The sequence below is a fragment of the Netta rufina genome (assembly GCF_964035555.1).
Source record: "Netta rufina genome assembly, chromosome: 24".
In the NCBI taxonomy this organism is placed as follows: domain Eukaryota; kingdom Metazoa; phylum Chordata; class Aves; order Anseriformes; family Anatidae; genus Netta; species Netta rufina.
In genome coordinates, this window is record NC_140148.1 from 954,454 (window position 1) to 979,038 (window position 24,585).

Below are 24,585 nucleotides of genomic sequence, written 5' to 3' on the forward strand. Positions count from 1 at the left end.
CAGCTTTGCTCACTGCATCCAGCTGTGCACACTGCATCCAGTTGTTTGCACTGCATCCAGCTGTTCCCCATTTCCAGCTGTTCCCCATTTCCAGCTGTGCCCCCCCCCAGCCGTTCCCGCCGCGCCCCCTCCCCTCGGTCCGCCGCCGTCCCGGCATGCCCCGCTCCCCGTGACTCTTCACTTTTCTCCCCTTTTTGCCCGCCCCCCGGCGGGCCCGGCCGCCAATGGCGGGCGGCGAGCGGCGAGCGGCGGCCAATGGGAGGAGGAGGGAGGCGGGACGAAGGAGTCGGAGCAGCGGAGGCGGCAGGAGCAGGAGCAGCAGGGCCGGGCCTGGCGGGGGGGCAACTACCGGCACCATGGTGGGCACCGGGACCGGCCGCGGGCACCGGGGGGACCCGGGAGTGCTCGGGGGATCCCGGGGGGTCACGGGAGGTCCCGAGAGGTCCCGAGGGAAGGGCTGGGGGCATCACGGGGGGGTCCAGGGGAGTCGCGGAGGGGCCCAAGGGCTCCCGGTGGGGCCTGGGGGAGGGCCCCGGGGGTACCGGGGGGGCTCGGAGGGGCCCTGGGGGGTCCCGGGGGAGGGTGGAGGGGACCCGGGGTGGTCCCAGGGGGAGCCCCGGGGGGTGTCAAGGGCTCCCCGTAGGGCCTGGGGGAGGGCACCGGGGGGTACCGGGAGGGCTCGGGGGGACCTGGGGGGTCCCGGGGGGAGGGCTGGGGGGACCACAGGGGGGTCCAGGGGAGTCCCGGGAGGGCCCCGGGGGGTACCCGGGGGTACCGGGAGGGTCCCGGGGGAGGGTTTGGGGGGACCCTGTGGGGTTCTAAGGGCACCCGGGAGGGTCCCGGGGGAGGGTCTGGGGGTTCCCGGGGGTCCCGGTGCAGCCCCCCCCTCATCCCGCCCCGTCTCGCAGTCGATCATGTCGTACAACGGCGGGGCCGTGATGGCCATGAAGGGGAAGGGCTGCGTGGCCATCGCCGCCGACCGGCGGTTCGGCATCCAGGCGCAGATGGTGACCACGGACTTCCAGAAGATTTTCCCCATGGGGGAGAGGCTGTACATCGGGCTGGCGGGGCTGGCCACCGACGTGCAGACCGTGTAAGTGCTGCCTGGCCCCCGGGTTCACAGAGCCCCCCTTTACGTGGGGGCTAACACCTGAGCATCACCGGGTTCCCTCCTTTGGGGAGGGCACAAAGCCGGTACCAGCGCTCCTTTTCTCAGCCTCCCATCACCGGGGCTCTCTGGGGCTGGCTGCAGATGAGCCAAAAGGCTCTGATTTACGTTAATGATGTGCTCATTTTTGATCTCACAGCACACAGGGGTTGTGCTATTTCCCTTGTCTTTTATTTATTGGGTTTACAAAGCTTCTGCTGATGTTTGCAATATGAGAACAGATTCTTTTCTAAAAGTAAAACTGCACGATTTAAGGTCTTGTCGCTGCTAAGACACCTGAATAATTTCACATATAAAAGGAGCTGCATCTGGGGTGCTCACCTGTCACAGGCACGCATCAGATTTGCTACCTCAGCACGCAACAGAACACAGCCAGGCCTGGGTGAAGATGAAAGTGAAAGGAGCCTTCTCTGGCTTTAATGTTGTTTCTCCTCTCTTATTGCAGTGCCCAAAGACTGAAGTTCAGGCTGAATCTCTACGAGCTGAAGGAAGGCAGGCAGATCAAGCCTCAGACGTTTATGAGCATGGTTTCCAACCTGCTCTATGAGAGACGGTAACTGTCAAACACCCGAGTCACTGCTTGTGTGTGAGTGAAGGCTGTGGCTGTCGGTACTGATCCCGTTCCAGAGAGCTGGGAGGATGAGGAGGGCTCCTCGTAAAGACTTGTTTTGATATGGGAAAAGGAGATTTCTATCTAGAGACAATCTTATCTTCAATTTTCTTGCAAAACACTGGGTTTTGTTAAAATACTCCTATAACAGTACAAGTTCATTTACTTTGCCATGCTAAAACCATCACAAGATGCTTCCAGATTGATCTGAAAGATCCCCCAGCAAAAGCACCTGTGTAATATTTTCCTTGTATGGATGCTTACATGTGATGTGCATCTGCTTCCAGGTGGTTGAACTGGTGAAAAACTGAGGAAAAAAACCTCTGCTGTGCTTTTCTTCACAGGTTTGGACCTTACTACACAGAACCGGTCATCGCTGGCCTGGACCCCATAACACACGAACCTTTCATCTGCTCTCTAGACCTGATCGGCTGCCCCATGATAACCGACGACTTCGTGGTCAGCGGCACCTGCTCAGAGCAGATGTACGGCATGTGCGAGTCCCTCTGGGAGCCTGACATGGTGAGTGAGGCGGCCAAGGTCAGCTCTGCTTCTTGGATTCAGCCTCCTGCTGTTAACTGGAGAACCAGAGCTAAACAGGCTGGATGAAAAGCTCTGTCCTTTGATACTTCCTGGAGAAGTTCAGAAGAAAGAGGCTGTAGCTTACAGCAGCCTGTAGGAAAAATCTTGCAGCATTGGGGATGATATTTTGAGGTTTGAGCAAAATCTGATGACTCAACATGTAGTTTTTTCACCAACTAAAATAGCTTCTGTTCCTCAGGAACCTGATCACCTCTTCGAAACGATCTCGCAGGCCATGCTGAATGCAGTGGACAGAGATGCTGTATCTGGAATGGGCGTAATTGTACACATAATGTAAGTGCTGCTCTCTTCCCCTACAGAACAGAGGTAGAATTTCACATGCTCCATGTTAAAGTCAGTTGAGGGATCTTGCTCCCTTTCAGTAGCATTTTAGTAATGCTGTGGCCCTTCTAAGTGCTGTTTGATTGCTCATGGCCGCTCTCTGCTGCACACTGGCCAAGAGGATGCTCTTTGCCAAAGCTGGATGCATGGTTTGCTTCACAAGTCCAAATGCAGTCAGGAAGCTGCTTGTTTTGCTCATGGTGTTGCTTACTGCTGCTTACAGAATATCCCAGGCATTGCTGCTTATTGCACCTGCTGAGCTTCCCTGGGGAGGAGTGGCAGGAGGATGGGGTTTGCCGAGTTTTAACAGCCACCTTCAGGTTTAGATCATCCCACCTGCACTAGCAAACGAACCACACACGCACGTTGCATCCTGCTAAAGAAGTGATGCTCTTTAAGGAAGTATTTAACAGGAATTTACTGGTAGTTTTCTCTCTCTCTCCCTCTAGTGAAAAGGACAAGATCACTACCCGGACCCTGAAAGCTCGCATGGACTAGCCCAGCACAACTGTGCGTGCGTTTCACACCCCAGTCTGCTTGGACTTTTTTTTTTTTTTTTTTAATAAAATTCTTTATTGTAGTGAACTTTCCTTTTCTTGAATCTGAACGGTAGGTAGGTAATTAAGTTCTCATCTCTAAAGCTATCAGAAGGAGCTTGAGTTGCACGCAGTGGTAGAGCTTATCGTTCTCTAAGCCACCTATCCTAACGTTTCCAGGCACACCTACATGTGGCGGAGCTTCAGCTGCACCCTAGGGAGTCAGCAGCCCCTCCCTGGAGGCAGTGTGAGCTTTTCCTGTTAGCTCTAATTTGTTCTCAGAGCCAGTACTTGGTAAAATTAGTTTTTACTTAAGAGCCCCGGTTTCCAGGCATGTATAAACAGACTTTTCCAGCTGTGTTTAATACAGGACTTAAAACGAGCACATGCCTCGTGGAGTACCAGCTGATCAGGAGAACACTACACAGCACAGCAATGAGGAACAGATGTACACAAAGTTTTAATTTTATTTTTCTCTGGTTGGAGACTCATCTTGTAACATGCATGCATTTCAAAACAGTAACAGTGTCTCAAACTGCTCCTAGCAAACAGACAAGCACAGAGGACTTAAAATTCCTATTTAAAAAACAGCAGTGAAAAAACCTAGAATGCATTTTTTTTTTTTTTTAGTTTTAAACTTAATTTATTCACATTTTTTCAGTTGCACTGATTAGCCCTGCCCACCCTTGTAACCTGTGTGTAATACACTCACTTGACACAACTCCATCCAGCTGCATTTAGCGGTGTGCAGCTAAACAAAGACCAGCACAAGTTCAAAGTGGTGAAAACCAAAACCACTAAAAACGGCGGATGACCAGAAGTTGGTTCCCCACGCGTTGCCATTGCTATTACACAAGAATTCATTTCAAAGAGCAAGGAAAATCAGTAGTGGCTAATATGGATACTGGAGAATGGCTCTGCAGAAGTAGGGGAAGGTGACAGGCAAACCTGAAACGGGGCATTAAGACACGGCTGGGGAGAAGAGAGCTGTTTTGTTTTTGGAGCTTAGCATCGTAACGATCTGTCGCAGATGGGTTACGCAGTGTTGCAAACCAAGTTTCAGTACACACACTGACTTCTGAAAGGTCTGTACCACCTCGGGGTTGAACACTTTGACCTGTGTGCAGCTTGAAGGGAGGCTTCCATAAAGACTGCTTAGTAGTCACAGGACTGGGAGGCAGCTGCTGAGACTGAGACACATCCCCTACACCAAACACGGCCCGTGATTACCATACAGCCTCGCTTCGTGCCTTAAACTGGGCTAAGAGGAGAGACCCCATCAAAGTTCCCACTGGAAGTAGCTGGGGCAGTGCTCTGGAGGGGAAAGCAGGGCTTTTCTCCCAGACAACGAGGAAGTAACTCAAGGCCTGTAGTGCTCTTGCTGACTACGATAAACCAAATTAAAAGCAGGATGCTCAGATGTGGCAGTACAGCCTCACTTACAGGAACCCAGGAGTCACCTACTGCCCCAGAATTTTCCTTGTGAGGGATTTTGTGCTCATGGCTATTACAATTAAAACCTGATCAATCAGAGACTGTCTGTGAGCCAAGAGGGGAGGATTCCCCTGCTCCTGGCCATGAGAAGTGAACTCCCTCTGACACTTGGTTCATATCGCAGCTGCCAGGCCCTGTCCCTGGCACTGACACGAAGGCTGGGTGCTGCCTGCTACCTCCGAACATGGGGCTCCTGTTAAAGGGTGACCCATCAGCGTTCTCCAGTGGTTTTTATTGCACTAAAAGGGCAGAACAGCACTCAAACAGTGACTGCACTCTGCCTTCTTCCTCTCCTACTCTTCTTTATGCCCTAGGAGCTATCTCAGCAGGGAAGAGGCAAGCTCTGGATTCAAAGCAGTTTGCAGTTCTTAAATTTGGACATTTTTGGCCCGTGTTCAGAAAGAGAGAGGCCCCCAGCACAGGCAGGACGATGGATCGAGCAGCTCCCTTCTGACACACACTCACCCTGCCCTCAGGCACTGGAGTCACTCTGCCCACTAAGGTTTTCTTCCTTTTTGAAACTCCAGCTGACCAAAGAATCGCACTGCAACTTGAGAAATCCTGCACTAGGCCTGGGATCAGAGCGATCTGCCTACCTACTGCAGCTCTTGCAGCCGAGGGTGGTTGTCAGTCAAACGCACTTCAGTGTAAAGTGTTCCGCAGGGTACATGCTACAGACAGAAATATCTACATTCAGCCAACTAGAACTAAATTCACACCAGAAACAGACAACAAACTAGCACAAGCAGTTGTAAAACCAGAATTGAAAGGGCTGGGTTTTCTTTTTAAATACTTGAGTTAAAAAAGTGACCTAAAACAAGATTAAAAAACAAAACAACAACAACAACAAAAAGGAAAAGAAAAAGTCCCTTTTAAAAACAAATCAAATATTTGCAGCTTCACCTCTTATTCTGGTAATAAAAATACTGTCTAGAAACAAAAATTAGCATTTTTAACATAATGCTACCTCTCAAAATGTAAACAATATACAAAATGCTTACGTTAAACAAAGTTACATACCTGGGTAATACATCATTAAGTGAGAAAATTGCATTTAATTACTTTAATACACACAGTATGGCAACTTGACAGAAGTGGCAGAATTGGGGAAGTGCTAAAGTGAATGGAGTTCACGGGGCTTTTTTGTATCACTTGGGCCAGAGACATCCAATTTAATTCTAGCAGGAGTTTGTTCAGAGCGGAGTACGAAAATACAGTTAGCTGCTCGTAAGCCCTTGGGATCAGTTCTGTAAAGACTGCTGCAGGAATTAACTGCATCTTAATTTCATTCCTGTTTACGAACTTCAGTGAATGAAATCGTTGCTCCTAGCTACACAAGCTCCATTCTTCTGTCTTTGGGTTGCTTGGTTTTTAGTGTCTCCTCGTAGGATGTCTGCAGTTCACTGATTTCCCCCTCTCTCCTCCCCCCCTTTCTTCTTCCTTTTTAACACGATTTAAGGATAAACAGTTTAAAAAATACAAGCTAGTTTCCCAAAAGGAGAACAGCAAACTTACCAGGCCAAAGTTGCAGATTCAATGCAGATTTTTAAAACTGTCAGGAATAAAAAGTGATTGGTATTTAATTTCCAATTGATAGTAAATGTAAGTGCTTATTTTTTTAAGAGAAAAGCAACCGATATAATGCCCACAAAACTAAGCTGACAATACCCTCTAAGTCCTCCCTTTTCAAGGTGTCCTCATACCTGCACTTGTTTTGTGGCTTTGGCAGCTGGGCACCTTAAGACACGAGGCTCTCCGGCCTCTCGGACAACGGTGCCTTAGCCCCCCACGTTACCCCAAACAGGGACCGGACTACAGAGGCAGAAGAAATTTGTCCCACATCAAAGGGAATGACCCACGAATGAGTAAAGATTCGTATCCCATTACAACCCCCGATATTCACGTGTGACTTTCCAGACACCCTATTTACAGTGCGCTCTCACGGGCTGACTCTTTAGCCCCCTTTTTGTCCCCTTGGAAGCTGAGACCTGCGGCATTCACAGCGCGAGCAGGGGTCTGGACACAAACACCCAGGCCCACATCCAGAATCCAGACCAGAGCTAGCGTTAGTCTAGGGAAATTACCAGGATGGGATGAGCACCAGTTATCTCTCAAAAGGACCAAGTTCCACACAGCAAACTGCAGCACGCGTTACAGCACAGGACAGACATTCAGAAGAGCTTATTCCCGAAACAAAGGCATATGTGAAAACAGTTCCAAGGCAGATAAGCAACATGTTTCAACGGCAAGAGTTTGGTTCAAAACACTAAATCCTGCTCAGAAAGAAAAAGGAGGTTAAAAAAAGAACCAAAAGATCCGTAACTGTTGTGCAGCAGAGCTAACGAAACCCAAAGCAAGTCTGACAAGCTTGGCTGTGAAAAATATTACAAGCGTTCTGGAGACAAAACAGGACGTTATTCACGCAGATCAGTCCCAGTCTGGGGGGGGGGGAAAGGATGGGGGGAGAATCTGGCGCAAGTGTTCGAATATTTCCACTCCTTGACTGTCGCTCTAGAGAGGGGCATGGAGCAAAGAGTAAAAGCCATTCCAGCTCAAGTCCTGAGTCCTCTTGAGCAGCGGGACTCGCTCCAGCCCCAGCTCCCAGCACTCCCCACGGGTGGCGAGTCCAATTCCTTCGTGTGCAAGTCACATTGCCATCTCAAAAACAAACCAACCAGGCAAAGAACCTCTGTCAGGAAACAAATTCAAGTACCTGTTGCAGATCGGGTGAGTAAGGAAGACTGAACATTAGCTAGATTAACACTGGCAGAACCGCAATGTGAAGCTATAATCTAAGAGACATGGCAATTCCTGACTGAGGTGCAAGAGGGAAATGTTCCAGATAGTCAAATACTATCCCAAACCTACGGGCACAAAACACATTTTGCTTCTTCTTTCACAAACTCTTCATAGCTGGCCAATTTAAAGCACGATGGCTCTGAGCACATTATCGTCTGAGGTTGTGCAATGTCTCTACTACTCCACACATTGTCATTTGAAGTTCTAGGAGTTACACCTTTTTAAGCGATCATCTTTGGTAGATGTTCATTTCCCTCATCTTTCTTGTAAATCAAGTGCAGTTACAAAAAAAAAAAAAAAAAAAGGTTTTGTTACTTAAATTAACCAAAAAATATAAAGTGTCCCAGTCTGAATTTACCTAAAGTTCAGCGACTCCTCCTTATCAGAGTAATATTTTCCGTCCTCGAAATGGTGAGCTATTTTCCTTCCAATTCCTACCAAGAGGGAAATAAAAGGGCTCGTATGTCTTTCTGTTAAAGACAGTCCAATAATAATAATAATTAAAAAAAAAAAAAAAGTAGTAGTTTGTGGAATCAGGCACTGCTTCACTCTCACTGGATGTGATCTAGAGCGACCCTTTTGTACAGTGCCACATGTCATATCCCTACGGGAGTCTCTTGATCAGAGAGGAGAAAACGTCATTAGAAAGAGCAGTGCAGAAACAATGCACTTTTCTTGTTTTAAAAAGCCCTCGAATCTACGTCTGGGCACTTCTGTAACAAAAACCCACTTTTCCACCTGGGTCAAGTGGACTGTTGGAGGGTGCACCTAGAATTAGTTTTCTCGTAAGTCACACAGTGCCACGCACTCAGTCTTGCTCACACACGCACAAACACACACACACACACACCCCACAAGCTGCTACAGTGTCTGTTTTAGTGTCACAGGCTGCGTTCTCTGGTTGGAAGTAGCCCCTCTTCTCTTCATTTTTCGCTGAAGGCTGAAGATGACTATGTCAGGATATTGGACATAAATTCGTTGAAGCGTTTCGAGTACTGCTCGGGGTTCACGGTGGAGATCTCTGCCCCAGCCTGCAAGGCAGAGAGGAGACAAGTCAGAACACCCTCCTCGGGAGGCAAACCCAAAGGGTGGGGGACGGAGGACAGCAGGGAGCGATCAGGACAACAAGGCCTGGCTGTGCTGGGAGAGACCCACAACAGAGCCTGCAAGTTCTAGGATAAAACAGGTCTAGAGAGATCCCCAAGCTGATTTTAGCTTCTTCTGCATCTTCTGCAGATCACCGAGTCAAAGCATTGCAGTTGCTCTTTTATGGTTTAAAAGAGGAAAAGCATGAAAAACTCCACGTCCCACTAATCTGGGGTTTTTGAGCCCTTTTGGGAAGTTCGAAGTTGATGCCAGGGAAGAGGCCTGGCCCCTAACGCAGTGTGAGGCAGACTAGAGGCATGATAATTATTTGTTCTGCTCCAGGAAGGAACAGGGAACCTCAAGTCTTGCTGTCCACCAACCAGAGGGAAAATCTTGCAAGACAGGCTGAGGAGACAGTGAAGGAACAGCAGTTCTTGGGCAAGGGATCATCAGAGGATTCCCATACTGGTAGAAAATCGGTGTCAAAAGGCATCACACACACACACAGAGGCACGCAGGCAAAGCAGAAGCCCCAGAGCCCATCCTCCCTGCATGCAGCAGGCTGCTTACCCCATGTTTCACCGTTTTGGCAGCGTGTGCAGCTTTCTTCTTCGCATCGTATGGCGTAAGAATGTCTATAATGGCCATGAAGTACACTTCCTTCTTGGGGGCACCTAGCGAGGCAAGAGAGTTGCTAGCACACCCTGAGCTGTGAGCGAAGCCCGGCTGCACCCCCCTCCTCAAGAAATACAGGGCAGGTCTGTGTCAGTGCAACCAGCAGAGAAAGCAAGGCAGCTGGAGGCTGGGGAAGGGCAGAGAACGACTGGAAAGGGCACAGCAGAGACCCCCACACTCCCTGAACACTTAACTGCTCTCCAAGCATCACTTCCAACCTTTCAAACTCAACACTCCCACACTTGGCAGCGTCCTCCCTGTCCCTCTGTGACAGCCCTCTGCTCCATTTAGCTCAGGCAGGCCAGAGGACACCTCCCCTGCCCTCCCGACCCTTTTGGGGGCAATGTTCCACAGTACTCACTTTCGTGACTTTTCATGGCATAGACGTCCACAGAAGGATCGAACTCTCCAGGCCCAAAGAAGCGAGGGTAGTTGAGGAGATTGCCAGGGCTGTCGGGGGGCGTGCCGTAGGAGGAAATGGGGTTGCCTCCAAGGCCGTCGTTCTCGCACTCCTCATCCTCTGCCCGATCCTCCACTTCCATCTCTTCCTGCTCTGCTCGGTCAACATCGTGGATCCCGACCAGCAGGCTGTAGTCCATAATCTTCAGCTGAGCTAAAAACTGGGAGAAAGAGGCGAGTGGGGAAAAGAAAAAGAAAAGAGTATCCATGTGGGATCAGAAATCCTCAGTCCGGCCCCTCCCAATATCTCCCTAAGAAAGTGCAGTAGTGAAAGCTAAACCCTTTTATTAGACTATTTATTATTTACTATTTATTTTTAGACTATTTATTGTTTACTAATTAGTAGATTAGACTCTACTCCACAGAATCTACCCAGGCACTCAGATGGCCTCTGCCACCAGCACAATCCTGACTGCATTTGCCTGGCTGGTGCAGGAGTGACCTGCTGCTCAGCCCCTGCTGCACTGCTTGGGCCAGTGGCCCCAGAATCCAGGTATGGGAGGCACACTCGGAGTAAAAGCTGTCCCCGGGAAACTCTACCTCCACATCCCGCTTCAGCTTTTCCAGGAAGTTCTTTTTACTCTCCTCCCCAACGTGCAGCTTCTGACCCTCATTCAAGAAGTCGTTGTCCTTGAACGTTGGCAGATCCTTGGCCTGCAACAAAAAAACAAAAATCCCACATCAAATTCTCCACGCCCCAGAGGAAGGCAGGTACACTGCTCCGTCAGCCACGCGCTGATAGTGCTCAGAGACCGAGTGTGGGGTGGCACCAGAACATCTCCTGCCTGTTTGTAAGGCCTCATCCTGTCCACTAAGCATGAAAAACGCAAGAGGCAGAGCACAGCACATCCATGTGCTCCCTGTACCTCAGGGGAGGTGAAGGGAGACAGAGAGCAACTTGGCTTTAAAGACTGCCAGGAAGACGTGCTGCAGGCTGACAGCTGGGCTCCAGCCAGAGACGATCCAACCAGCTCCCAGAATAGAAAAGAAATGCATTTTGTTGTTTTCTGACTGGGGGAAGAAAAATAAAATGCTTCTTTCCCTGAAGACTTGCGGAAAAAATTAAAACCACTGTGTTTTGAGGAATTTGTTTGCAACAGGCCCCGAGGAGTTCTCAAGGATATAGAACATACAACCCCTTGTGCAACTGGGGATTCAGTTATTTTCTTCTTAGAATGATGTATGAGCATGCGGTGGCTTTATATAGATCCAACACGAATAGTCTGAGACAAACTGCACGAGCAGAAAAAGCCAGAGACTAAACAGCCAGTGAGCCAGGGATACTTGGGCACTGTGCAGCTGTGCCTTGATGCCAGGGCTGTTGGCGTAAGAGGAACTTCCTTTGCTTCTGACAGTGACTAATTCTGGGGCAAGCTGAAATGGGATTCCTCTACGGTCTCCAGCCTGCAAAGGCCACATGCGTGTGCAAATAAAACAGAAAAGTAGCACCAGGACTTCCCACGGCAGTGTCAGAGCCCAAGTTTTCAGGGGCAGGATTCTTGGCTGCAGGTTCCCCTTAACGGCACCAGGAGCCAATTTTACAAACATGGTGAGATACGCCAAGAATCGGAGCAGAGCTGGGCTGGTTTGTACCATCTCTGCCCAAGCAGTTCCTGGGCACAGCCTGGAAGGTGGCACACACACAGGGTATCGCTCGGGGCCCGTTTAACTTCCCCTGCTCAGCACCCCTTGGGAAGAGGGAAGTCAGTGGGATCCCACCTGCTTCCAAAGACCAGGAGGAAGGGAAGGCTGCTCGGGGACAGTCCGTACCTTCTCCTTATCGCTCGCTTCCCTGGATACTGTTGAGCCCTAGCAAAAGAATAAAGAGGTCGTTGTTGCACTGTGTTTATATTCCTGAGGAATTTATTGACACCGTTTAATTTCTTTGTGCAGGTTAAAAAAAAAAAAACAACGAAAACAAAACAAACCACAAAAAAAACAAACCACCTAACAAACAAAAAAACATATTCCCCCCCCCCAATATTTTAAAACCAGTATCAAATCCCTTTTCATGCCTGAGACAGACTTGCAGGCCTCCCTGGTGTAGCACAGGCTGCTTGGAATAGGAGAACTGAATGTCATTTGAGTCTTAAGTGAAGCCCTAGCCAGAGACCCCAAAACCTGGGTCTCTGGACCTTCCCAAGCAGGTGTTACGAAGACCAACTCTCGCCCTCCCAGAAAAGGAGCCCTCCCTTCCGTGACTGCCCCCAGACGCTCACCTTCAGGTCGTATTTCCGATGCACAGTCAGCCTGTGGCTGAACACGTTCCTGGTAACCACCATGTAGGTTTCCACTCCATCCACGGTGAGCCGGTACATGCCAAGGAACTGGGGCAGGAGGGTGTTCCCGTGGCACTCCACGATGAACTGGGGAAGGGGAGAGAAGGACAGCACTGTCAGACAGAGCCCACCCCTGACAGGACACAGCAGGGCAGGTCTGCTGTTGGCACTGGCCAATATCACTTCTTGGGGCTATGCAAACATATCTGAAAGTAAGGAGCAAAGGACTGGCAGCTAACACGGGCCAGGGCAGAACATTTCCAGTGGTGCCACTTGCCTCTCTTCCCAGCTGCAAGCAGCTGCCTCCTCCCCAGCCCCTTTGGAAAGGCTCATTCAAAGCACTGAGTTCGGAGCATGCTTACAGGGCTCAGGTAACTTCATCATTCACTGAGGTAGGGGACAGGGTGAGCTGTGAAGGACTCAGAGCTGTGAAGCAGCAGGCTGGCAAGCCCTAGCTGGCTCCCAGGTGTGAAGGAACAACACTGCTTTCCTCTGCAAAAGCTGTTTGCAAGCTCCACCAGGTCGCTCACTGCGCATCCGAGCTCCGGTTCTCCAGCACATCCCAAGCCGTTCGCCACCTCCCCTCCCAGGGTTCCAGCCTCCCCCTACCTGATGGTACTTCTTTAAGATGTTGTGCATCTCCGCCACGTCCTCGCTTGACACCGCCTTAATGACAAACCTCCTGTCGTAGGTGGTGAGGAAGCGGGCCCCGCAGCGGCCCTGGCTGTCGCTGTTCACCGGGGCGCTTCGCGTCACCGAGTTCTGAGGGAAACAGAAGAGAAACGTGAGGAGGAGGAGAGGCAGGAGCTGCCACCCCCCCGGAGAAGAAAGAAGAGAAGTCTCAGAAGGTAGGTGAGGCACGGGTGACCAGGACCAGCTCCACAGCCTGGCTCTGGAAGAAAAGCCAGCCCAGGGATGCGATGCTTCGTAGCCGTGGCCGTGTCCCAGCCCAGCTCCCGAGCACACGTACAAATGAGCTGTGACTTAATCAGAAAGCATCTTCGAGCTCAGAACTGCTGAGGTTAAAGCCCACTTGACTTATTGAGAAGTCTGAACGTGGCGTTTAGAGCTTTCACTTAGGCCTGCAGTTTGGTAACGTGTCCTACTCCAGCACCTGGCATGTACTTCTGAAGATTATTATTATTCTTATTCATTAACTAATTGGTTTTTAAGAAGGCAGTATCAAAAGAGGTTGGACTCAATGATCTAGAGCTCTCTTCCAACCTATAAATTCTGTAATTCTGTGAAAACTTCTTAGGATTTCCTCCTGGGAAACAAAGAGCTGTCAGGATATTTCCAGGGTTTAAGTAAAAAGGGAACAAAATGAACGAGAGCGGCCTGCCTTCCTTCCCACCCCAAAGCAACGCCCAAGCTGGCAAAAGTCTCAGGAACTCTTCACAGGTCATTCAGAAACCAGAAGCCAGTTATTCCTACAATCGGATGAAAAGGATTGTGAGTATAAATAGCCTGGCTGTTCCTCCAACAACCAGCAGCATCTGTCTTCATCTCCCTGTCTCCACCCTTAGCAACGAAGCACTGCAGCTTCTTTTTGTACGTGCAGCACAATTGGAAAATCCCGAGCAGACCGCAGAGCAGCTGCCTGCTTCCTTCCCTGAGCCACAGCACGGCTCTGTTCTCATCCACCCCGATCCCTTTTCCCAGGTGGGAGGACTTTCTGCGAGCCCCATCCTTCTGTTCAACCACAACTCTCCCAGACTGACCTGAGCAGGTCGCCAGGCTCCTCTGCCACTGCTCAAAAACCGCTTTCCAGTCACCTGCGTGTGCTCAGGAGCCATTTTGTCAACCCCCAGTACAAGGCTCAAACTGGTATTTCCTCGCCACTGGTGCAGCTGGGGACAGCTGTGCTCCCAGACACTGCAGCACTGACTCCTGAAGCGCGGTCGTTAGCTCGAGGTGATGTCTTTCAGGGTCTCAGGGCTGGCAGAGCAGCCTGTGATATATTTTTTTAGCTACCCATTACACCGTTCTCGCCTCCTTTCAGCTGTCTGAGGAGCAGACAGCAGAGGGAGCCTGCTCTTCTGCAGACAGGCAGGCGAGCAGAGCCTGCTGCGACCCAGGGATTTACCGTGTCACGCTGCAAGCGAGCCGAGAGGTTTCCTTTCAGAACGAGGCATTTAAAGCCTTTAAAACTTTAATGAAGCAGGGGAAAAACTCTGCTCCTGCCAATGGCTCTAGAAGCTGTCAGGAAAATAAAGGCAAACAAAAAACCCTCACTTCTTGCTGACATTTGCAAACGAGTCCGTGCTACACAGTTTAATCACCCCTCACCTCAAAACCACAGAGCGTTTCTGCTGGAGGAGATGGGAAGCAGAAACTGTGACCACATATGGACATTACCAAACTCCCAGCCCTTAGGTTTACTTCATTCCCTTCCTGTCATTTCCACCTCCTCCAGAGCCGGAGCGTTATATTTAGCATCCTGGCTCAATTCCCACTGCATTTTACCCACCTGAATTTAGCTCGATAAATGTTTTCTGCTTTCTGTTCTAACCAGAGACTTTTAAACAGCCGAACGGCTCTGCCCGAGGTGGAAGAAGCAATCCTTCGGAGCAACAAGTGAGGTGTAAAGGACAGACCAGGTCACGGGAACCAAGAGGGCTGGGGGTGCTCCTACAGCACTTCCTACGGTTTTGACCATTTCTTAAACACAAAGAGAAAAAAAACTTCCAAAATATACTACAGGAGATGGACGGGGAGAAAGAATAATTAGGAGAAATCACTTCGCTGCATGCAAGGAGTGCATTAAGGGGCACGGAGGAAGGCAGCACAAAGCAGTGCCCCGGCCCAGGCAGCCCAGGGGCAGGGTGCTGCTGCCCAGAGAACAGGCACAGCAGGACGAGGGGCAAAGGAGAAGGAATAATCCTCCAGGGAGCTGGGCTGGCACCCAGAGCGGGGCAGCAGCCAGCATTTACTGCTCCTCCTGGGGATGGCCGGCCCCTTGTGAAAGAAAAACAAAGCAAACCATCAGTTCTGCACCAAAAAGGCGTCTTGCTGAGCAAACACCCTCAGTGTGCCTGGCTCCAGCACGATGGGGCAGGGAGCAGAGGAGGAGGACAGTCCCCAGCAGCCAGCAGAGGTGACTCTGGGACACAGAAAAAGAAGCAAAAAGCCCCTGGCACCGATGCCAGTGTCCTCAGAGGTTGTCCCTTCTCACAGAGGGACCCGAGAGCTCTCCCCTGGGTCTGGGGATGGGGGCAGAAGAAGGGGTGCAGGTGCTACGCATCTGCTCCTCGTGCCACGAGACCAGAAACCAGGTGGGTACACCCAGTTCCTCACTAAGCTAAGCAAAGCCAGCTCTTTGTTCCATCAAGCTCAGAAGAGGAGCTGCTCAGGCAACAACCTAGACATGGGGAGACCTCTGAGAGTCGTGGGGAAGGCGCACACACACGCACGAGTGGCCGTACCACCAGGGAGAAGCAGCTCAGTGAGATTCACGGGAAATAAAGGACAGAAAGAGCACGAAGCTTGCAGCCCTCAGCCCCGCCAACGTGCTGCTCTGGGCTGGCAGGTTGCTGAGCATTTTGGTTGAAGCCCTCGGCCACTCAGTGCTGGCGCCATGCCCGCCTGTATCAAGGGCAGCGGAGTGCCAAAGATAAGGGGTTTAATTACCCAGCACTCGGCCGGCTAAAGGCCACGCAGAGATCAAAGCCACCCTCTTCTGCCCCGCTGGCTTTCCCCTCATCTAAGTGGCCTCTGAGCAGCGGGTTCTGCACAGCCTCCTGTGCGTGAGGCTGTGCACCCAAGGGTGGCCCTGCTGGCAGAGCTGCAGCATCTTTCACTTTTCACCTGGATAAACCCAATTCAGCACTTAAAGCAGCACCCAAACCTACAGAAACACGACAGGCTCATGGTCCCTGCAGGTCTGGCTCGTTGTTATCCCCCAGCCCCTGCCCACACCGTGAGCTCTCCGGAGCAGGGATCATCTTTTCGTCCTGTGATTGCTCCGCTGCTGGGGGACAACGGTAAAACCGTTCAAACTGTGCTCATAAACCCAAAAAACTGACCACAAATAACATTGGTACTGTGTTTTCTCCCCCAGCTTTGTTATTGTGTCCCAGAGAACGGATTCGGGAGGGCAGGGAGAGGAGAGAAGGTACCTGGTAGTCTTGATCGTCAATCCCAAATCTTTCCCGGAGGTTTCGGAACACCAGCGGGCAGTACTCCTTAAATTTAAAGCGACTTGGCAAGTTCTCCCTAGGGCAAAGCAGAACAGAGATCCTTGTGAAACGATCAGCTGGTGAAACCAGGCCCCCTTCGCCTCCCACTGCATCACCCACCCCGGATATCCAAGCCCCCTCCTGCCCACGAGGGCCCCGTTCTGCCGATGTTTGCCCCTTTTTGGATGCCTACAGAAGTCATCTGGTGCAGGACTGCTGGCAGGAGCCTTGACTCCTGCCAGGTTTGACAGAATAATTTCTCTTTCCTCCTCCTTCATCGCTTTGCTCCGTTCGGTAGCGCAGCTGCCCCCTGCCACACGCTGCTGCTGTTTGAGATGAAAAGCTGGAGGAAATCGGGGGGAGGCTCTGATTTCAGGCGGGATCAGATCACCGGGGCATCAAAATAAAGGTCAGCGTGAGCCAAACCTCGCCCAGAACACGGAGAGGTTGACTCAGCTCCAGCCTGGCACGCTCCAGAGCACTCCAACGAGCCCAGCACCGTCCCTACCCCTCGCTGCCCGGCACAGCAACCCCCAGGGCTGGGGGACATCCCCCCTCCCACGTCCCCGTGTCCTGCTACGTGCTCCTGGCAGGGCCAGATCCTCTTGGCATTAGAGCAGGGAACAAACCCAAAGGCCTCCACCCCACCAGGTGCCCCTACACAAAGGGTTTTAGTTACAAATAAGTCGTGAAGCTCACGCTTACTTGTTAAATAGGTGATTGTCCACCTTGATCTTACTGTAGGCTTTGAAGTCGTCGGGCATCAGCATGACAGGGACGGGAACATTGCTGAGTTCATTGATCTGAAAGAGAAAGGAAAAGCAGACTCAAAACCCAAATTCCACCGCCCTGCAGCTACCATCCATGGGTTCACGGGACGCCAGCTACCCCAGGAGCTGGTTTTGAAGGGACGTAACCCATCGGGCTGCTCAGACACCTCTCATTGAATCAATCACGGGGCGACTGCTCCCCAGCCACCCTCAGCCCTTTCCTCTGATCGTTTAGGATCCAGCTTAGAATCGAGCCCAACCTTCAGACCAAGGAACAGCAGATTTCATGTCTTAAATACCTCCTCTTTGCCTTTATTTGGGAAGCATTGCATCAGCCCACTTCTGGACTAGTTCTCGGTGTTACAAGCCACGGATGGGCAGCTCCTCCACCACGAGCAGCCGGCACACGGAGCGGGCAGCGCCGCGCAGCTCCCTGCGGGTGCTGTTTCCATGTTTGCTGTCTCTGGTTGCTCTTTATCCCACCTTCTCCGGAGGGATGAGTCACTCCACTCGATTGTTTTTGCTCCTCAGCCATGTGTGGCAGCCACAGGGACAGAGGGGAGCAGAAGAACCAACGCTCAGCCAGGATCCTACAGGCGGGCTCACGCCGCAGCGCCCCGCGGCCACCACTGCTGGTGGTGCTGGGCTGCCCTGCCCCAGGCAGTGCCCTGATGAGGAGCCAGAGCTCGAGAGCAGGCAGTGCTGGAGAGCTGCAGACAGTTCTGGCAGCTGCCAGCTCCAGGTTCTGCTCCCAGCACCCGAAGCCCAGCAGAATGGGTGACCCCCAGCACGCCCAGCACCTTCCTGCTGCGTGGGGACGGGGTGCAGGCTGCCAGCATGGGGACACGGAGCCCGGTGCTGGGGCTCCCTGCGTGCACAAACAGCCCGGAGATGCTGCCACGTCTCCTCTGAGGAGCTGGAGGCAAAAAGAAGCACGAAGAAACCATCCTGCAGCGGGATCCGCGGCACAGCTCGGCTCCACGAGGGGCACGGAGGCGCACGAGGCCACCCCAACGAGGTGGGCACTTTTCACATCCTCTCCCCGTCGCTCCCGATGGAAAAACCAGACCAGATTTAACAAACGTCAGACTGGAAAGACACAGACACGCGCCGCAAGGAGGAACGGTGCCTATTTTCAGAGGCTGCCATCCCACACAGCACAGCAGCGGAAAGGAAAGCGGCCGCCGCTCCACCAAGAGCCCCGCCGGTGCTCCCTGAAGCCCTGCCCGGTATTTCCTTCACAGCAGCACCCAGGAGCATTAAGCACTCCCATGAAGTGCTTCGGGACGTGTGGGGAATGCATAAATCACGTCACACGCCTCCCTGGGCTGTGATCACAGCAGAGCAGGAGGCCAAAACCTCCCCGGCTTCAGCCACGGGCTTCATCCTGCACCGAGCGAGCCCTTGGGCGAGAGGGAAAGGAAAGGAGAGGGAAAAGGAGAGGGAAAAGCACCGGTGGGAAGCTCCCAAACCCCGGGGTCCACGTCTCAGCCCCGGCGAGCCCCCTGCTGTCACCTTCCCGCTGGCAGAAAGGGGAAGAGAAAATTGCTAACCCTGTGCCGAGCCAGAGGTGCTGCCTCCAGCCCTAATTACGGCTGTCTAACGGGAGGGGAAGCCCGGCAGCTCCACGCCTGCTCTCAGCCCCCTTCCCGGCGGTGCCGAGGCACAAAGACACCGTTTGCAGCCCTGCTCCAGCCCGGAGGAAGGGTGCTGATGGCTGGGAGGGAGCAGCAGTCGGGAGATTTTCTCCTCCCTGCCAGGAATTCAGACAGGAGCGCGAGCAAGGCGAGACGTCAAGACGTCTGCGGGTGTCCTCGTTTCTGCCCAAAGCAGAAACCCCAAAGCAAACCTCTCCCAGCTTCCAGCTGCGTGCAGCAGAGCTTTCTGGATGCTTTGGGATCCTGGCTCTGGAGGACAGGGAGAAGGAAGGGATTTGTGCCATGGATTGATGCCTCATGGAGCTCCCCAAGGAGCTGAGGTGGCCGCCCGTGGTCCCAGCGCTCGCGGCAGGTCCTCCACCACCATCAGATGGCTCCTGGTTCCTGCCACCAGCCTGAGATGAAGCATGGTTTGGGGCTGATTGATTGATTTATTCGGTAAGAGGGATGTGCCCTGCGTGCTCCCACAACTCCAGCACTTGATGCTTTTCTCAGGATCTCAGGGGAAGAGGAAGGAGAAGCCCCCACCCCGTGCCGTGGGTAGGGGAGACCCCAGCCCTGCCTTCTCGCGGGGCAATCCCACGGGTGGCAGGGCCTGGCCCCGCAGCAGCACCACCCAAAAACACCAAACCTGGCCCCAAAGCAAGCAGAGAAGAGCAGCGGCCGGCGCTGCCCCGCAGGGCTCCTCTCCTGCGCTTATCGTGGTGGAATCTGAGCAGCCTCGGGGAGCGCCGTGACGAGCGCCTGGCACACGTCTGCTCTCTCGCCTTCTCCCCAGGCAGCGGCGTGCAGCAGATTATATATAGCAGAGCGTGGCCCCGGGCATTTATGCCACGGGAGGCAAGGTCACAGCAAGGTGCCCAGCACCCAGGTGCCCGGCAGTCCCTCAGCCTGACCCCGCTGTCCCCCCCCGGGTGGATCCCGTCCGTACCAAGCGTGCCCGGAGCTCGGGAGCTCTCCACGGGGCTGGCCTCGAGGTGGGCAGAGGGATCTCGGGCAGGGCTGTGCCTGGGGCATCTCCACAACCCCCTCCTGCAAAGGATTTAGAGATCCCCAAGCTGTAAAAACCTCGGAGGTGCTGCTGTGGAGCACGAGCTCTTGGTGCCAGCGCGGTGCTGGCTTTCTCCAAGCCATCCAGCCCTTCAGACCGAACCTGTCTTTGAATCCTCTTGCACACAAGCCTTTTTTTGCAGGGTTTCCTCACGCCAGGAGCTTCCCATTTCCCCGCTGGGCAGAAAGATCCCCGACGGGGATCAGCCCTGAGCTGACAGCACCACCAAGAAGAGCATCTTGCTGCTGCCACCTGCACCATGCAGCAGCTCCCACGAAATTGGTCCTGCCCCAGGTCACAGCACGCAGGGCACAAACCCGACGGCCTCGCAGAAAACTGGGCACACACCGGGCTGGGAGGGTCCCAGGGGATTTAAAACCGAGCCTCATTACAGACAAACCACCTGGCATCCTCACCAGGCATTGCTGGAGGGATGCTTCACAACTCCCGGCTGGTTTCTCACCTCCTTCCGAGACCAAAGGACAGCCCCGTGCCTGGAGATGTCCCAGCAGGGGACAAGGCAGCGGGTGACAAGGTGTCAGGACAGCAGCAGGCGAGGGAGGCAAGAGGAGAGCCCCCCCCTTCTCCCCTGAGCCCCAATTCTCCCTCCTCGCCCCTCTGCCTGGCAGCAGAGGAGCAGTGGTCAGCAGGACCCTGGGTTTATCCGCAGCTGATCACTTGTCCCTGCCACCAAAGCCAATTCCTTTGTCAATAAATCACGTTTCCATACTCCGTGCCGCTCAGGGACAGCTGTCAGAACGGACGGGCCAGGCACGATTTGGTTTCAAAACCTGACTGGAGCCTCAAAGTGGCAATTACCATTAGCAAATGGATGGGAAAACGCAATTTGTTTACTAACAGGATCCAGATGATGGAGCGTGAGAGCCTCCTCTCCGGGATTCTTTACGCCAGGAACTCGTGCAGGAAAATACCAACGCTTTGTTCCTCTCGCTGCCTTTCAGCCCGGCACCTCCAGGTAGCTCCTGCTCCACCTCACAGCACCCCGAGGAAGCAGCTGGCAGACGGGCAGCAAAAAATCACCTCGACCAGCACGGAGACGAACCCAAACCTGCAGCAAAACTTTGCAGCTCTCAGCAGGGAACAACCAGGCAAGGGCTGGAGGGAGCAAACCCACCGTTTTTCCATGAATTAGAGCATGATTAATCAGCAGCCGGCCCAACAAACCCCCGTGCAACGCTGTGATGATTCTTGGAGTCGATAATTTCTACCAGCGCCCTGGGGACGCCGGCGTGCCTTGAGAGAGAGGGAAGCTCCCGGTGACTGCGGAGCCTCCTCTTTGGGATCAAAGCACTCAGAAGCCTGCTGGCGAGCAGTCCCACACCCTGACGGGCTGCAGCACGGGCAGAGCAGGCAATATTGTACCCCTGGGGGGCAAACGGGGCTGAGGAGCACAAAGGTTCAGCCTCCTACCCCCAGCCTGCAGCGGTGCTGGCTCCTGAGCCCCGCGCTGCTCGCTGAGCTGCCCCCCAGCAGCTCTCTCCTCATTTCCCCCAAGGGAAGCAGCTCCTGGAGTCCCTGCTTTAAAAGATCACCCCCTTTTCAACAGAAACAGGATTTTTTTTAACGCCTGCCAGCATCCCCGGACCCTCAGGGATCTGTGAGGAGCGGCGTCGCGCCCCACCAAGGCTCTCCCCCCGCTGCCGGGGGGCTCCCGAGGAGGCACCAGGAGCAGGGAGCCGCGGAGCCGCGTCGCCTCCCGCAGTGCCATGACAACAGCAGGCACGAGCAGAGCTTCCACGGAGCCATCTCCACGTTTGCTGGATCGCTCAGTGCCAGCTAGCAGCTGACAGAGGCAGAAATCGAGGGCGAACCTCCAGGACGCGGCTCCCTCCTCTTAGCCACAAGCTCCCACGCGGGGTCCTCTCCCCTCCGTGGTTTTCTGGCTCGAAATCTGGCTGCTGGGCTGACACCACCCACGTTTGGCCCCGTTTACGCCAGCCTCGGCCCCACCCCGGCTCCGATTGCTCCCAGTTTTGGCTGGGGACCACCGGTTCGGCCCGGACCCAGCTGAGGATCTGAACAGAACCGCTTGGAGGAGGTGTTCCAGAACCAGCTCCTGCTCTCCAGGCGCTAACATCGCAGCTCCAGATGCTCCCCAGCCCCTCTCCAGCCCCGTGGCTGCTCCCGGTGCTCCCCAGCCCTCTCCTCCTGCCCTCGCAGCAGCTGCCGGTCCGCCTGCTCGAACACCAGGCAGGGCCGAGCTGCTGCCAGGCTCCGTTAATGGACCCAAGAGAATTTCCTCACTCAGCAGAGACGGAGGATTGCATAAAACGCTCGCTTTGTTTGTTTGTTTGATTCGTCCACGGGAAAGTTCATCCCAATGCCACGTTTCTGACAGCGCTTTGTGCCGCAGGGACCCCGGGGCAGGTCCCACAGCCCCGGGATCCACCCTGCCCTGAAAAATTGGGGTGCAGAATCCCCTGTAAGATACCTAACGACGTTCAAAGCCTCTCCTGAAGATCCTCACGGGCTGCCCAGACCCATCTGCTGGGGCAGCACCAGCAATTCTGCTCCCTGGATAAGCGGGACACCAACACCTCGCCCTGCTCTGCACAGTTTTGGGTGTGTTGAGCAACCACAAACGCTCCGGCACGGCCACGCCAGCTCCCGGCCCTTCCAGGCACCCCAAGGCTCGCCCCAACGCAAGCCGAGAGCAGAGGCAGCGAGCTGGAGGAATAAAACAGGGAAGAATCTGCTGGGAAACGCTGGGTGCCTGCCCGAGGGTGAGGAGGTCACGGCTGAAGTTTGCTGAACCCTTCCCCAGCCCCTCGGGGTACGGTCCTTGTTTCTGGCAGCGGTTCCTTCATAAACTCATCCGATGCAGCTCGTTGCTTCAGCGTTCCCCCACAGCTCTCAGCTTGCCTCCTTCCCCGTGCCCGAGTGTTTTCACGGCCAAGTGCTCCAAAAGTTACAGCGCCCTGATCCCGAGCCTAAAAATGATGCCAGAGCTCCCAGCACCGGGCAGCTAAAAGGGGACATCTCGCTGCCACCGAGCAGCAACCGGCCCTAGGAGCCCACAAACGGAACCGGGAGGAATCTCCCCGATTTCCCCGTTTCTTCACGGCTCCTAACAGCATCACTGATCAAAGCCAGCGAGCAGCAAGCACTGGGAAGATCCTTTGAGGAAGACAATGCGGCGCTGAGCTGCACTTGGGAGCTTTCATTCCGTTGTCACGCGAGCTGGGAATGTAATTCTGTGTTTCCAGAGCGTTATTTGCTTCTGCAAAGAATAAACCCCGACCCTTTTCGCTCTCTAGGAATCCCCCATTAATGCAACAGGGAAACGGGCGCCTGAACCTGAGGGTGCATCCACCGAAGGGATGAGGATCCTGAACCCTTTGGGCACCTGCAGCACCTCCCGGAGCAGCAGCCACTGCTTGCATCCCTGCTGCCCTTCCCGTGCCAGGTCTGTGCCAGCCCTTACAGAGAGGGGAGGCTTCCAGAGGAGCCCATGAGGACGGGCTGCTCTTAGGGACGAGCAGCGGAGGTGGCCCCGGAGGCGTTTCCCCAGGAGCTGCTCCCGGTACCGACCCCCGGGGGAAACCGAGGCCGGGCCCCGGGAGCACAGGGCCGGGGTCCTGGCAGCTGAGAGCCCTAAAGCAGAGGGAGGCGGGTGGCAAACGGTGCCCGAGGGTTTTAGGATGGAACTGGGAGGTGTCAGGGCTCCTGCACAGCCAACGAGGGGACGCAGGGGAGCCCCCCCAAAAAAAGGCAGGGCCCTGAGCGAGCAGGCGGGGGGGTGAGGAGGGGGTGAGGAGCTGGGGGGGGGCTGAGGGAGGGCCCGGGGGGGGGCTGAGGGAACCGGGGAGGGGATGGGCCCGGGGGGACAGGGGGATGGGGGGGGGCAGGAGGGGTCGAGGGGGGCTGAGGGGGGTCCCAAGGGGACCGGGGGGGGTTCCACGGAGCCCCCCTCATGGGGTGGGCGCCCAGGGGCCGGAATTGGGGGGGTGGGGGGGGGTGGGAGCCTCTCGGTGAGGGCCTGGGGAGAGTGGGGAGAACCGGGGGGGGCTTGGGGGGAACTAGGGGGGTCCGGGGGGGCTCGGGGGAACCGGGGGGGTCCAGAGGGGAACCAGGGGGGCTTGGGGGGAACTGGGGGGGTCCGGGGGGGAACCGGGGGAGGCTCAGGGTAACCAAGGGGGCTCGGAGGAACCGGGGGTGAACCGGGGGGGGCACCGTGGGGTCCCGGGGGTCGCTCACCGTGTGGTTGGCCCCCCACATGAGGACGCTGAGCAGCGGCTCGGAGGCCCGGAACAGCTTCACCTTCTGGCACACGAAGTGCTTCTTCTTCGTCTTGGTTTTGCTGGCGCTCAACGCCGAGCTCAGCCCCCCCACGACCCCCCCACCCCCTCCACCTCCCCCTCCTCCTCCTCCCCCCCCCGCCGCCGCCGAGCCCCCCGCGCAGTTCGAGGCCATGGCGGAGCCCCCGAGCCCCCGGCCGCGCCCCCCCCTCCCCTACCGCATGGTCCCGCCCGGCGCGGCGCCTCCCCCCCCCCCCCCCACACCCCCAATGGTACCGCCCAGCCCCTGTCAAGCCCCGGCGCCGGCCTGGCCCCTCGGTTCCTTCCCCCCCCCTCCACCTCGCTGAGGTGGTTCCGTCCCCGCCTCCCTGTCTCTTTTTCAGCTCCCCCCCCCCCCCCGCCTGCCCCCGCAGTGGTTCGTTCCGCCGCGCCCGGCCGAGCCCCGGCGGCGCCGCGCTGAGGGGGCGCCAAGATGGCGGAGGGAGGGGGCGGGGCTGGGAGGGACCATATGGCGGAGCGGAGGGGGGGGATAAATAACGGGGGTGCTGAACGGGCGGCGAAACGGAGCCGGTCACCGGTTAGCCCCGGTGCGAGCGGAGCGGAGCGAAAAGAAACGGGGTTGGGCTGCGGCGGGCGGCT

The 24,585-nt window shown here is 54.8% G+C and overlaps 2 protein-coding genes across 3 annotated transcripts; one reads left to right on the forward strand and one right to left on the reverse strand.

The window, feature by feature from the left end:
• The first annotated feature begins 236 nt into the window (after positions 1-236).
• Positions 237-3,282, forward strand: PSMB3 (proteasome 20S subunit beta 3). Its single transcript, XM_084301057.1, has 6 exons — positions 237-359; positions 909-1,093; positions 1,614-1,721; positions 2,123-2,300; positions 2,560-2,654; positions 3,152-3,282. Exons 1-6 carry the CDS (start codon positions 357-359, stop codon positions 3,198-3,200), a joined length of 618 nt encoding a protein of 205 aa, XP_084157183.1. The 5' UTR covers positions 237-356; the 3' UTR covers positions 3,201-3,282.
• A 415-nt stretch (positions 3,283-3,697) lies between these two features.
• Positions 3,698-24,029, reverse strand: PIP4K2B (phosphatidylinositol-5-phosphate 4-kinase type 2 beta). Of its 2 annotated transcripts, XR_014619109.1 has the most exons (11): positions 23,906-24,029; positions 16,914-17,011; positions 16,149-16,245; positions 12,640-12,792; positions 11,971-12,117; positions 11,522-11,560; positions 10,292-10,405; positions 9,654-9,912; positions 9,188-9,291; positions 8,382-8,562; positions 3,698-7,005 (listed from the first exon to the last, which is right to left on the reverse strand). XR_014619109.1 is itself a non-coding variant. In XM_084301371.1 (10 exons), the coding sequence occupies exons 1-10, from the start codon at positions 23,924-23,926 to the stop codon at positions 8,482-8,484; spliced, it is 1,113 nt and encodes a 370-aa protein (XP_084157497.1). In that variant the 5' UTR covers positions 23,927-24,029; the 3' UTR covers positions 7,781-8,481. The 2 variants fall into 2 exon arrangements, 1 of the variants encoding a protein (XP_084157497.1); XM_084301371.1 differs by lacking the exon at positions 3,698-7,005 and having other exon boundaries at positions 7,781-8,562.
• Between the last annotated feature and the right edge of the window lie 556 nt (positions 24,030-24,585).